At 32.9% G+C, this 14,978-nt stretch overlaps 1 protein-coding gene across 5 annotated transcripts in view; it reads right to left on the bottom strand.

Annotated features, from left to right (window-relative positions):
• CASK (peripheral plasma membrane protein CASK) overlaps nt 1–14,978 on the bottom strand; it is a 665,459-nt gene that overhangs the window by 101,101 nt on the left and 549,380 nt on the right. For all 5 annotated transcript variants that reach the window (XM_089639496.1, XM_089639498.1, XM_089639497.1 and 2 more), the window contains exon 2: nt 1,030–1,251. In XM_089639496.1, the coding sequence (XP_089495622.1) occupies nt 1,030–1,251 (222 nt within the window). The remainder of the gene's footprint in view (nt 1–1,029; nt 1,252–14,978) is intronic.

The following is a 14,978-nucleotide window of genomic DNA, read 5'->3' as shown; positions in this document are numbered from 1 at the left end:
AAATCAACTTCACTTTTCTTATCTGGATGTGTAGAATCCTTTACATCAAATTCGCGTCTGTGTGTCACCTTTCCTGTCATCTTTTCTATGTATTGTCTGTCTATTCTCCGTTTTTTCCATGTGTTTTTATGTCAAAACAAAGGGTTTGGGTTAAAATGTGCAAATCAGTGTGACATTCTTGTATCATTACCTTTTACAAAATTCGCTTTCATTCGAGATCTAAAAGCTTTTGAGTTAACATTCGACACCTTAAAGAATCTGAGCTAACAACTAGAATCATTGCAAATTCATCTGAATTAAAACGCAATAAATCAATCCGTCAAGTGTTTTTAATAACAACCACCTCGCAATATCCATCTATTTCTCTGTGCGTATCCCTGCGCAAAGACACGAAGGACTTCAACAAAAGCAGCTCGCCTTACAACCGACGGCAGAAGTACTGGAGACTATCGCAGGGACCGTCCAATATATTCCTCCATTCGACTCTTCATCGAGTAAAATGTCTTAAATATGCGTCAACTCCATCTAAAATTTTTCATTTCTTAAACACATACTACAACACAAAAACTCTTACATTAAATTCACACCACCAAAATTATAACCAACCGACACTACAATGTACTTTAAATACCTACTACATTAGTACAAAGATAATTTATCTATCATGCTCCTAAAATTTTCAACCTTCTCCCTGACAACTTCAAAACTAAAACCCAACTTCATACTTTCCAAATCCATACTGTACAAATAACGCTGGGGATCGTTACGTCTGCAATACATTTCAATCATAGATGCATTCTATGCTCTAACCAACTAATCTGACTTCATACATCTCTCTCATTCCACATCCAATTTTCTTAATTAAATTATCATTTCAAATATTTATAACTATATCTGAATTATTAATTTAATTACAATTATTATATGCATACTATGAAGAGTTTCAATCTTCTTACTGCCTTGTGGGGGGCATCAACGGCGGTTCACAGCTGACAGGGCTTACTAAGTAGTAAAGGATGGTCCACTCACCATCGGCTCGTCCGTGTTTTTCTGGAACTGCACCAGGCGCACCCTGGTGACGGTCTCCAGGTCGGGCGGAGCGGCGGGGTCCAGGCCGTCCTCCAGGCCGCCGCCCTCAGCGCCGCCGTTGGCCAGGCCCAGGTAGGGCGGGCCCGTGGGCGGCGGCGTCACGCGCAGCGCCTCTTCGCCGTACACTTCGTGCGCGACCACGTCATGCGCTTGCAGGAGGGCCTGCAAATAAACAACAAATACATTACATTATTAATTAGTTTTCATTAACAACAGCTTTATATTGAATATATGCTTTAAAATACTACATAGATAGGAGATAATACATGCAAATAAGGCATACATAAGTAAGAGTTACATATGATGTAAGATGTAGGTAGGATAGATAGAAGTAAACCCTAGAAATTAGACCTCTCAGAAACAGAGCCTTTGGTTTTAAAGAGCTCGCACTTTCAATAAAGCATAATCAAATTGTTGACACTATATAAATAACAAACGATCCTTATGGTTGTGTCACACGACGCTACACTCTTAAGGCGAAGCTTAATGCTAAATCACTATTTTGATTCATCTTTATAACGAATTGGTGTTCATTATGAATACCAAAAAATATGCTTTAGATAAATTGATTTTTTTCCTATCCTTTCGCTTCAGTAGAAAACAAATATAAAAATTAATTCCTCATTAAAAATATAAATGTAAACTACCAAATAAAATATTTTTTCAATAGAAATGTATGAACGCGTAAAGGAAACAACTTTAAAAAAATACAGTATTATAACTAAAATTATCTGAGACAGTTTTACTTGATTAACTTTTTTTGCTTTTTTATAAAATTATTTACAAAATAAATAAAAACCAGTTTTGTGCTTGAAATCGAACGTTTCTAGACTCCGTTTGTCAAGCGACTTTAATGCCTATTATCTACAATATAAGGCAAGGCTGCCCAACCTTTTTAACAGTTGGGCCAAATTGACGATTTTGAATCACTGGCGGGCCACTGAATACCTGGCGGTTCTTATTTCCGGGGGGGGTTGTAAAAGAATTTCTATAGAACATAATTCCTCACAAAAAAATTTAAAATGAGTGCTCCCCACCAAATATTTAAAATCCATGGGGGGGGGGGAGTTGTTACGGAACTTCGCTGAGAAAATTTTTTTCGGACGCAAAAAATACTATATCAAAACCGGTGTATTTTTGATTAAAAAGTAAGTTCAACAGGTTAGATTTTTTCGTCGCTGATTCTCGTTCTGAGTAGCCCAAATAGCAATAAATCGCCTTCGTTGGCAACACTGGTGACCGCGCGCAAGCGGCATTGTTTGTTTTACCGCGGGCCCGCGACACTTTTTCAAATTGGCGGATTGGCGGGTTATTTCAAAATGGTTCACGCGGGCCACTTATAATTCGTTCGCGGGCCACATTATGGCCCGCGGGCCTGGGGTTGGGCAGCCTTGATATAAGGTATACCAAGAATATACACAGTTTTGACTAGTAGCTTTCCTCTTAAGACGTTTTTTGGGCGTAGCGTATACAGATTATGTGTGGTAGTGTTACACGGAAACTTTAATTTTCCCCTCCCCCCCACGGGGAGAGAGCATGGAATATCTCTTATTTTTACGATATCTGTTACATTGGCAGCTGACAGCTGCGTTACGACGGCAGCTCCCTAATTCATCAAATAACATAATTTTCAAATATCCCTCGGCTAGTAGATAGACCACGCCCACGCGTATAATCCTCTATCTGTCTCCTGTGATATGTCTCCATGGGATTGCATAACGAGCGATATGGTGAAGCGATATAGGCTACGCAGAAAAAAAAGAGGGTATAGTTGAATCGTATGAAAACCATCACTGTGGATTTTGATTGTCACCTCTGCAATCTGTTTGACAGATCAGGCATTAAGGAACCATATCCAATCGTTCTATTTTTTAAAAAGAGCAAACTGAAAATTTGAAATCGATCCTAAAAAAACCATCGGCACCTTCAGGGTGGATTGGACATAACAAAAATAAATTCTTGTTCTATGAAACGTTAGTTATTTAGTATTTGTCGGAAATACAGCAAAGAAAAAGCCTTTACACGAACCAAAACAAAGAATGAGATAATTAGCTAAGAGCAGGACAATTTTGAGTCGGATAAGAAGTAGTGGACATGAAACAATTTATTATAAAGAAATCGAGCATCCAGTTAGAGTTTTAGAAGACAGATTGGAGTCAAATATGAATGAGGCCTTCCAGGGAAAAATCAAGAAATAGTAAAATCAGCGAAATATATAGAGAGTCAGAAAATAGCAGGTACAGTATAAAGAAACAACGCAGAAATAATCATGACATAATGGAGATATGGAGAATAATGAATGGAGAGCCTAACAAATGTTCCCTTTTCAACAAGGCTTTAAAAAATATATATACATATATTGTTGGTCGTCGATCATTGTTCATATTATTTTAATAATATAATTACATTACTTAAATTTTGTTCAATTATCTTAAATATATAATGTTATTTTGTGGAGCGTTTTCTTCATTGCAATTTTTGAACTGAACTTTGTTTCACTTACTTAAATTTGACCAAACCGGTTTCTATTTTATTTTATTTTATTTATTTAGGAAAATCAACAGATTATTTACATATATAAGAATAAACTAAATAATAAAGATAAAATCCAATAACAGATTTTCACTTAAAATTATAATAATAATAAAAAATATTAAAACAAGAAACTAAGGGTTCTGTACCCGTGGCCTGAGAAATTTACAAAAAATACAAAATTGTAAATAATAAATAAAAAATAATAACAGATCTAGGAACACAAATAATATACTAATTCGCCGTAATAGACGCATCTTTAAAATAGACTTGCAAATTTTGGAATTTGAAAGAAGTGGGAATCTTTGATGAAAAATCTGGATTCCATTTAAAGAGGAAATAAGCATTTTGGAAAAAAATGCATGGAATAAAATGTTAATTCAAGTTGAAGTAAAATTACACTGAGTCTGAAGATATTTGTAGCAGGGTAGAAACGATCTGGTCAGCAACAAAATAGTGGTTAAAAGTTGTAAGGTTCTAAACATGTTCGTTGATTTTTTTATGAATTCCAACAAGTTCTTGTGACAAAGTTATCAATGTTCTATCGAAAAAATATTTATAGAATAACATGAAATAACTTTTATTATATTCCACAAACTGATAAAATATTCAGATGAAAACGCTTTATTCTTTAGAAAAATCTAAAATATTATTAGAAGTACCAGGATCGCATAACATCCAGTAGGATTTGGTCGACAAGGCTGATCGTTCATCTGTTGGGAGGTCTATACGATCGACAAGATGACAATAAAACTTGATGGGTTCTTGGGAAACCTTTTCACTGACTGACTGAAGAAAAGTGCTGACGGATGACTCCTGATAAATCAAGACACTGCCCCGGAGAATATAAGGGTAACTTTTGCAATCTCCCGTAACTGATTTAGTATTTTTTACATGGTAAAATATAATCCTATTTTGGGATGTTTTCATGAACTTTACGAATTTAATAGATATAATCCGAAATCGGGTTATCAATTTATTTTATGCTGATAAAAATATTGAAAGTGTAATTGAATTAATTAATTAAAAAATAGATTAGTGGTATTCAAAAATAAAAATAAAAACCCCAGTCGAAAATAATACCTATTCATTAGAAATTTAAAATAGCGTTAAATAAGTTGTGTAAGTAATTTTTTTTTTTACATAAACGTGAAAATACATCTAAAGCAGAAGCACCTACCACCCAACACGCTGAGTTCTAGCGTTAAAAAATTTGTACTAAATGTACCACCAAGAATTTCCTGATAAATTAAACTATTTTAGTAAACATCGTTTCCATCATGAGCTATAAAGCTTTGAAATATATTTTTAACCGCCAATAAATAAAATACGATGCCACAATATTGTTTGTTCCATATTTTTTCAGTTGTTAAATTTAAATATATTGTTTGAACTCGTTCAAAGTCGGGTAGTAACTAAATATATAAAAGTAAACATTTTTTCAACAAAGAGGATTTGCGAGAATATTTTTAATAGATAACGCAAAATATAAAAAAGCTTAATCCCAACAAACAGGAACAAAAACTTGATTGAAAATAAAAAAAAAACAAGTTCACGAAAAACCATGAACAAACAAGAAAACAGTGTCACGTAAATTGAAACGTTCAAACAGAGATTCGCTGATTACTTAAAAAAAGTTTTTTTTATCATGAATTTATCTGATTGTGACTCGGTTGAAAATTCCATTCACAGTCCGTTTGGTTTTTGTAAAATGGCTGTTAGAAAAGATTTATATTCCGACGAATAAAAATAAAAATGATTAATCAAGGACTACTATTTTTTCGCGTTAGTGACATCTGCAGGGAGCAGGTGTAAACTTGCCGGCTGATGAGGGACTATTCCAAATTGGAACATGGAACGACACCCACGGGTTTCAGAAGGTTTTTTTAGTTCCATTTTCGGATTTGAACGACTCCTTTAAAAAGTATTATTTTGCAAAAAGATTTTTCAGAGTTGCAGACAGTAAATTATTAGGTGAGTGATGGTTATTTTTTTTTTAAGATTTTTCTTCACGTTTGAAGAAGTTTTAAAAGAACAATTATTTAATTTTTCAAGAAAGTTTTCCGATTAATCTACACGGAGAAAACTTCAAAATAAAAAAGATTGTTAATTTATTAAGAATCTCTTCAAATTATTCGTATTTCTGTTAAAACGGGATTGTAGACCACTAACAAAAGAATTTATAGGTATCCAATTACCAATGTTTTGTCACGATGTCCGAATACGTGTTCATAAAAATCATAGCATTTTTGCTTTTCGTCATGATGTATTATCAAGACAAACGCAGGAGATAAACACACGTACCGATATTATTGTGAATTTACTGAAAATTTATCAGGAAGCGGATTGCAGTCCTGTTCTTAACAGGATTACCAATAATTGAAAAATATTTTTAATAAATCAGCGTTACTCATTTTTTTCTGTGTATTGAGTATCCATGGATCCATGCATGGGGCTAGGATAATTTGTGGCGAAATTTAATAATCAAAATAAAAAATAATAATAATAAGGAGAACGAAAGGAGTGACAAAACATGTGACGCAAAAGTGAATGGTAGAATAAGTCGGCGACGCCCGAGGAAGGTACAACTCGATCAAATGAAAAAAATATTCGCGTCTGGTTTTGTCAAGAGTCAGAGTACGTATGAGACGATGTATGAATGTGAATGAAGCAAGGGATGGATATCGAGACAAATTATGTGGCAATCCATCCACTCTGCCTAGCCCTGCGAGGAAACGGCGTGATGGTTAGTTATTTATTGACATTTTTACAGCAGTATTGTTTACCGTGACGATACCCACATTAATCATTGTTCATTGAATAAAGTAAAAAAAACACAAATTCAAATTTAAGAAATGTGAACAAAAATCTACCTGTGTTTTGCAATGTGATAGAAATCTGTCTGTGTTTTGCAATGTTACTTCATTAGAAATCTGCCTGTATTTTGCAATGCGACTTTATTAAAAATCTGCCTGTATTTTGCAATGTGACTTCATTAAAAATCTGCCCGTATTTTGCAATGTAACTTCATTATAAATCTGCCTGTATTTTGAAATGTGGCTTCATTAAAAAGCTGCCTCTATTTTGCAATGTAACTTCATTATAAATATGCCTGTATTTTGCAATGTGACTTCATTAAATGAAAAATTTAATCAAGATCTTTGAAAAACTCTTAATGGAAAACAAAATATTTCTATAAACACATTTAAAAAAAAAAATACAGATGCGTAAATTTTTTGAATTGCGTAAATGCATTATATTTTCAATTCAGTTTTCTTTTAAAAAAAAACAGGGAGTACAGTTTTCTTAAATGATTTTCATGTAAATATATTTTAGAACACGCAATTTCCACTTTACCGTAATACTGCGGTATTGATACTACAACCAAATAATAATAATACCAGAATTACTTTTATAATATAGGTTATATGAAAACCTTACACATTGTTTAATTACGTAACATTCATGTACGCAAATTATGGGCCTCTGGCAGTGGCGTAGCAAAACTTTCTTAGACCCCCGGGCAAGTCTAATCCCTTTCCGTTCACTATGAAAATACCTACATAAATATTTATGGAAAATTGGTATTTTACATTATTTGGATACAACCAGCAGTACGCTCCTTGCACTAAAGTTGCTTAAAATACTGCCAAATAATGGAATAAATTTGCAATATTTAGAGGTATATATTTTTAATAATATTTGCATTTTAGACAAATTAAAAAATAAACTGAAGAATCACTACGCCTAATACGAAAAGATTTTGACTTCTTAAATATTTTTTTCATGAAAATAAAACATCCAGCCACTCACGGAACGGACGGACCATGATGTATTGTTTATTAAATTTAATTAGTATCCGTTTCGCTATGTATATTTTTGGGAGACCGGATAAATCATCAAAATGATAATTCATCACATCTTTAAAAAGTTATATAAAGTCATGGAAAGTGATGAAACAAAAACTTTATTAACTGGGTTAAGTAGGTTAGGTTAGGTTAGGTTCAATAGTTTTTCATCGTTTTTAATGACTTTATATCACTTTTAAAATGTGTGTTGAATAGTCACTTTGTTGAGTTATCATGGAACCATATTTTTGATAGGTTGGAAAAAACCTAAGAAAAAATAACACGTATAGAAAATTTATTCCTAAGCCGTCAGAGAAGCTGTATACATAAATATAAAGTATTTTCTAAAGAAATATTTAGCACAAGCGATTATGAACTATTATTATTTATACAGTTCCTTTGTACATAAGGGTTAAAATCGATTATAAAAAAACATTAATTTTTGTATAGAAGACACCGGTGTTTCATCCACAGTTGACATGTTAAATAAGTGAAGCTAGAAATCAATATGAGTAAAGTGAGGTTAAAGGGTAGCAATTTCTAATTTTCTCAAAATATTTGTACGTTTTGTTACTGAGCAGTAGATACGCCCCTGGTCCAACAAAAAGTTTTGTAATAAAATTAAACATATAAATTACAGTAAGTGCACTCATTATGCCTGTGGACCATAGTAATAACTACACAAAGGAGAGTTCATCAAATAACCAGCGTGTTCCATTTAGAAAACAGTGGGCAATAAAATCATTTCTGATTACTCATCCGGGAAAAAAACTTTACGTATAAAAACAGTTAAGCTAAAAGGCGAAATGTGTTCACATAACCGTAATCTACGGAGCGGCCGTACAACTACTGTGGCTTTGTGGATTTACACTTTGAATAGAAAATAACTTTTGTGTTTTATATGGACAAGTTCGTGTACATGTGGCTTAGAGCGGCATTTATTCAACGAAATAAAGAATATACATATTTTTTAAATCCTCTGCAATACGCACGCTTTAGCGAGTTCCAGTTTTAATTCCATATAAGCCGATCAAACGCAACACTAGTTGTCTAGAGAAAACGCAAAATATTATTTATGTGAAAAAGATATATTTTAAATAAACGCGTGAAAAATAGCGAGAACATTTTTATTTCATTAAAGCTCGGTTTAAATAAAATTAGAGAGCATTTCGACGAGCTAGAGGCAAAACCCGTGACAATATTTTGGGTTCGATAATGCTTCGAATAAACAATATGACATCAGTCGTAAATTATTGAATGCCGAAGAATGTACATTGAAATAAACAGACAATGCGCAGAAAAGTAAAATTCGCGAAAGTAAGGCCGAGGTTTGCAGCGCATTGCATTGTGGGACTTTTCTACGCAGGATCTGAAAATTCGTTTTTGCAAGAACCGCCTAACTCAATAGTACAACAGAACATTCAATTTTGGAAAAAAGTTCAACAAAATGTTTATCCGATTTGGGATTTGAAGTTATGCATTTTACGCAGCGCGCCGTTGTAAGAAAGACTAGTAATTCGCAGACAGAGTAATACACTCACCGCTCTGTTCAGTTGAAATAAACGAAAATTATAATTAAAGATTTTTTCATCTATGACTGAATAGTGAAATTACAATGCGAGTTTTTTTTATATGCATTTATTGAAAAATCACAGAAAGGGAGACAGTCACGCCCCCTATCGCGCTCCGCGAAACTAGACTTGTTCCTCTTTTCCTGATTGGATGGTCTTTCAATTTGAATGTCTATGAGATGGACGGAGAAAGTAAAATGTGGGGAATAAAATGCATAAAATAAAACCTTCTAAATCTCCTAAAATCTTCAACAATTTACCAATAGAAATAAAGTCAATTGCCAAATACGACAGTTTCAGGAAGGCGCTTGGGGATTTCTTGATGAGTAAGTTGGATAGTGCCGGTAACCAGCTTCTCGTACTCAGATAGAAGTGTATATATTGTTTACATGTGTGAGGAGGAAGATACATGTATGTAGGTATATGTATGTTGTGTGTATGTATGTATATGTATGTATGTGTGTATATATGTATTTGCGTGTGCATGTGAATGTATGTACTACTTCATATATTTGTGTTTATTTTATAGAAAACTTTGGCAATTTGGGTGAGTTATTGAAAACATCATTTCACCAATTTTCAATTTTTTTTATAATTCTACCAAAATATGTTAAAAACTTAAATTCAAACTAACCATTCCTCCATTGACGGACGTCGATGTAGTGAATACAATACTTTAGTAGTATTACATAAAGAGTCAAAATTGCAGAAGACGTATAAAAAAATACAAGTTTAAAGGCAAACTGTTATTATTTGAATTTTTTGTTTAATTAATTCCGACTGCCTCCGCGCTTGAGTGATTACGACCTTTCGCTACGAATTCCGAAGTCACGGATTCAATAAAATTTTTATTAGTTTTTCTAATTTTTCTGAATTCATCAACATAAAAGTGTATTTGCGGCACGTTCCAGAGTGGTAGATTCAGTGGTAGGTCAGTGTCACCCTGGTGAAAGACACAATTTTAGTCGTTTTTGGTGACCAGAACTGAATAGCCAGTTATTTCACCTTTATCATTTCATTTTTCTTTTCCCCATTTTTAGCCACACAATATAACCCAATTGGGGGATGCCACAGTCCCACTCTTTCCAGACGGTTAGGAGTACTTACTTGTGCGTAACATCAAAACGGAAAAAAATGTGTCAGGAATATGCATGACGCGAAGGTGAATGGAAGAATAAAAAGGAATTATCCCAGGAAGATATGACACGATCAAGTGAAACAAAAAACTTGAGTAGGGTCATGTCAAGAGTCAGAATAACAGAAAGGTATGTAATAGAAGATGAATGAATGTGAAGGAAAGTGAAGGAAGCAGTTTGTGATTAGACGGAGTTATGTGTCTGTCTATCCCTGTTTGGAAAAAATGGTTTTAATATCTACTAAGAGGAAAGATGTTACTTAGTATTCCAGTTACCTTTAAACCACATTGAACAGATTACTTGCGGGTGCTATAAAATCGGTCGCGCCCACACCTGTGTGGGTGGTGGAGAGATTAGAAACCAATTTACGTGTAATGTGTTCATAACGAACTATAAACGACCAGTGAAAACACAAATAATTGCTAGCCTCCAAGAGAATTGCAAATTGCTAATTGCTACAAAATAGAAATCTAATTACTCTGATTTATTTACCAATGCAAAAAGCGAGAATAAAAGTGAATAAAAAGAGAAGAAATAGCACGCTGAGATTCGATTTCATATATTTACACAATACACAAATGAAAATGATAAAAAAATTGTTGAAAAAATATTTAAGTGTTTTATTTTTGCACCAAACAAGTTAAGGTTAAAGCAATGCGAATTCTAAAATGATTATGAAATTTGGGAGCAGTGACATATTGTCCATTCTGCAGGCAGTTTTAAAATGCAGTGGCGCGTTGACCGCCTGGCTCAAAATAAGCGAAGAAAATTATATTAAATTTGATTTTGTGAATTCATCTCCAAATTTCAGAATCCTAAGAACCCAAAATAGAATAAAAGTTGTAAGTTGGAAATAGGAAAGTTAGAAACGAATTAACAGGCCTGAAAATGTAGCTTTAATGGGAATGAAAAGATGTTGTGTGCTTGTTGACATGAAAAAACACTAGACTAAAATTCTGGTCAGAATGTTAAATTATGTTAAAAAACTAGATTTATAACAGGATTTGTTTTGGACAATTGAGGATATTTCATGATTGGTATATTCATACTTTTAAAATTATTGTCGAATAAATCGCTGGTCCGCAACTTTTCTCTATTTAATTTCGTTTTCAGAGAAGTTTTGCGGCAGTAATCCGAAACTACTCGAAAAACCAACTGTTTCGTAACTTAGTATTTACCAGCTACAACTTCTCGGACTTAACGAGGGCCAAACCAGGTGCAATGCATAATTAAACAGGTACACGCCATGCATACACTAGCACCAAATAATTTTAATACAAAATATCCGTAGAGAGAGTACATAGCAGATCGTAGTATTATATTTCATAGACAATAACACAATGTGCCAAATTAAATATACCTAATATGAGAGTTTCGAAGAATATGCAAGACGTTTTTTAATGATTTTTAAAATTTTTGTTGTTGATACATTATAAATATTTGTTTAAATGAAATATTGTTTGGTAATGTGGGCCTAACTGGGTGTTTACCCGTGCTGAGGCCTCCATTTTATGTGACAAATTGTTAGAAAATAAAATGGGCTGTAATAAAATTATGCAAAATTAAACGAATTTAAATGCAATATTAAGATTTAAAATAATATTTAAGAAAGAAAATGAAATAACTAACTAACTAACCATCACGCCGTTTCCTTGCAGGGGTAGGCAGAGAGGACGGACCGCCAAACAACTCGGTCTTGACACACACTTCTTGCCTCATTCACATTCATACATCGTCTCATACATATTCTTCTATTATTTTGACTCTTGCCATGGCCCTACTCAAGTATCTGATTCACTTGATCGTGCCATGTCTTCCTCGGGCGTCCGCGACATCTGCTACCATTCGCATTTGCATCATTTATCCTCCTTACACTCCTATCTTCGCTTAATCTTACTCATTACGCTTACATCAGCCTTGCACTCTTTGCGGATCTCCACATTCCTCACACGGTCAAACATGGTTTTACCACACATACGTCTCAGAGATCTTATTTCAACAGCATTCAATCTACTTTCATCCTTTCTTTGCCAGTTCCATGCCTCACTTCAATACATCAAGGTAGGTACCAGCACCCTGTTGTGGACTGCTAACTTCTTTGGACATGAAGTATAGTAATGAAATTAAAATAATTAAGGTAGTTATAAAAATTAGGTAATAATATGTTTGTAGTTATTAGTTCGGTAGTGTATGTACTTTTTAGGTAAATTTCTAAAATGACTTTGTTAAAATAGTAGGAAATATTTAAATTAAAACATCTTTCAGCAAACATATCGCGAACACATAATTACTACAACTAGGTAACTTCGAATCAGCTTTTTCGAGTTACACATAAAAAAAATAAAAATACAACTAAATATACATATATATACCTTATTTTCCTCACTCTTGTATGCCACAAACATATCATGATAATTTAACATATTATGTGTTGTGGAATACACAAGAACGAGGAAAAAAGTGTATTTCTGTTGACGCTGAATTTGAAGTTAATCTATTTGCAGTAATTACTCTCAGCTATAATAATAACATGGCGTTTATATAGCGCAGTTTAGTGTCATTTCACTTCAAGTGCGCTTAACAACTCGTATAACAAACTTAAAAAATGGTAATTCAGTATTATTGGTTCTTAAAATTATTCCTACTGTGTTCCTTACCTAATACAGATCTAATATTATAACATTAAATTCACTGTTTATACAAAGTGATGACGAAATTTGGAATAAAAATAACAGCAGGACAGGATAAAACAAGAAAATTAAAACTAAAACATAATATAATACAGGAGGCAGTTTTTGCTCAGAAATGAGAATCTTCTGAGCAGACATTATAATAAGGTACAATAAGGAGGCAACCGAAACCAAACAATTACCGGAAGTTTTAGAATATGGCTTATTATAAAATATTGAAAAGATTTATAAATGGTAAGGTTTTGTATTTAAAGCCCGTTTAAATTCAGCCAAATTCTGGAGATTAGTAAGAGCTGAGGGAAGTCTATTCCAGATGAGCGGGCCAGTTACACTAAAAGAGCGATCATAATAATTAAAGATGTTTTGCATTACTTTATCTGTCTTGACCGTTGAGATCATTTTTTACAGCTATGGACTATAAACACAAATCACTAAATTATTATTATTATTAAGACCTATATATACCGGACAAGTCCAAATATTTCACCAACAAATGTAGATATAATATGTCTTGACGCCATCTAGTGGGAAATTTAGCACTAACAAGCATTTCCTATAAAAATAGAGTTGGTTTTTTTACAGGTGAAAAAAATTTAATAAGCAGTAATTGTTGATTGAAGTACTAGTACATATTGAAGTATTTGGGGTGTTGGAAATAAGCCGACGTGGCTTAGTGGTCTGACCGGACATCAGAAGGCGCGGGTTCAATTCCCGTCGGCGGCATTTATTTTTACCTGGGGTTATATTTTCAATTTAAATAAATTCACACACAAAATTACAAAATGGATTAAAGAACAAAAAAGACAATATTACCAAAATTTCATAGCATAAAATAAAAATAAAACCTACACGTAACACACAAAATCAATATAAACACAAATCACTCACAAACACACAAGATTATTTTCAATGTACTATTTTTTTAAAAATTTTAATTACATTATTATGTATTTTTAATTTTAAATGCATAATTTTTCTCATTAAATGTATTCTGTAGTTTTTTTTTACATTATAAAATGAAGGCCTCAGCACGGGCAAGCCACCCAGTGAGGCCTACATTACTGAAAAACTTGAATTGTAAAAAATATTGTAGCTAATAAAATAAAATAAAAATAAAATTGTGTACTTTTGTTTCTGCATATAAAAATTTGAATAAATAAATAAATCAACCGAAAACCAGCGATTTGAAGACGAATTGCTAACAATTTTCCTTTGCTACATAAAGAAGCAAATTTTATTCTAAAAATAGTTAGAACTCCGTCATAATAAGATCACGTAATATCATAAGGCCCTACTCAGCTGAACGATTACCGTGTCAAGAAAACCAACATGATAAAAGTTGGGGCTCCATGAATTGTTCGAGCTTGTCAAGACACACGATTCATGTAATTGTTACCCCTGAAAGAAGAGTCGAAGCTACGTGTTTACATTCGGTATACCTCGTTCCAATTCAGGAGATATACTTGATTGTGGTTTCCCCGTATATACGAATTCATACAAAAATTCAAACATCATTTTGTCAGTAAATTTAAAATTTTGTTTAATCTAATTTAAACGCAATATGTAGATATTAGCTTTAAAATCACCGTACTAAATAACAATATTAAACAACATAAAATATATTTTTAGTATCCAAAAAGTACGCGATATCATAACTGAAAACAGAAAAGCTATTTTCGTGTCCTGATAAAAATTCTACAACTCTAATCTCTGAAAAATGATATTTGTCCTGTATTTTTCGATCAACGTAACTTCAGTAACTACGTTGTTTTTATATTACATTTCATATTTTTCATGAAGGCTAATGCGTGCTTGGTAATTGTCGATGGTTCGTAAAAAATAGAAAGAAGAATAAAAATATCAAGTACTTACTGACACACACAATACTATATTTAATATGACAGATAATAAAAATATATTATAAAAAATGCATCGTTTTTTTAATGAAAAACTAATGTTTATAAGACAAGGTTTTTATGCATAGCACAAAGGATTATTATAAGCAATTATTAGTCGTCTGCAAAATCAATACAAATTGAAAATATCTCCCGAGTAAAAATTAATGCCGCCGACGGGAATTGAACCCGCGCCTTCTGATTATCATTAAAAAAA

Source organism: Hesperophylax consimilis, chromosome 14 (assembly GCF_061612785.1).
Source record: "Hesperophylax consimilis isolate HC1 chromosome 14, BYU_Hcon_1.0, whole genome shotgun sequence".
Classification (NCBI taxonomy): domain Eukaryota; kingdom Metazoa; phylum Arthropoda; class Insecta; order Trichoptera; family Limnephilidae; genus Hesperophylax; species Hesperophylax consimilis.
The sequence above is the reverse complement of the archived record's forward strand: the minus strand, read 5'-3'. Positions and strand labels throughout refer to the sequence as shown.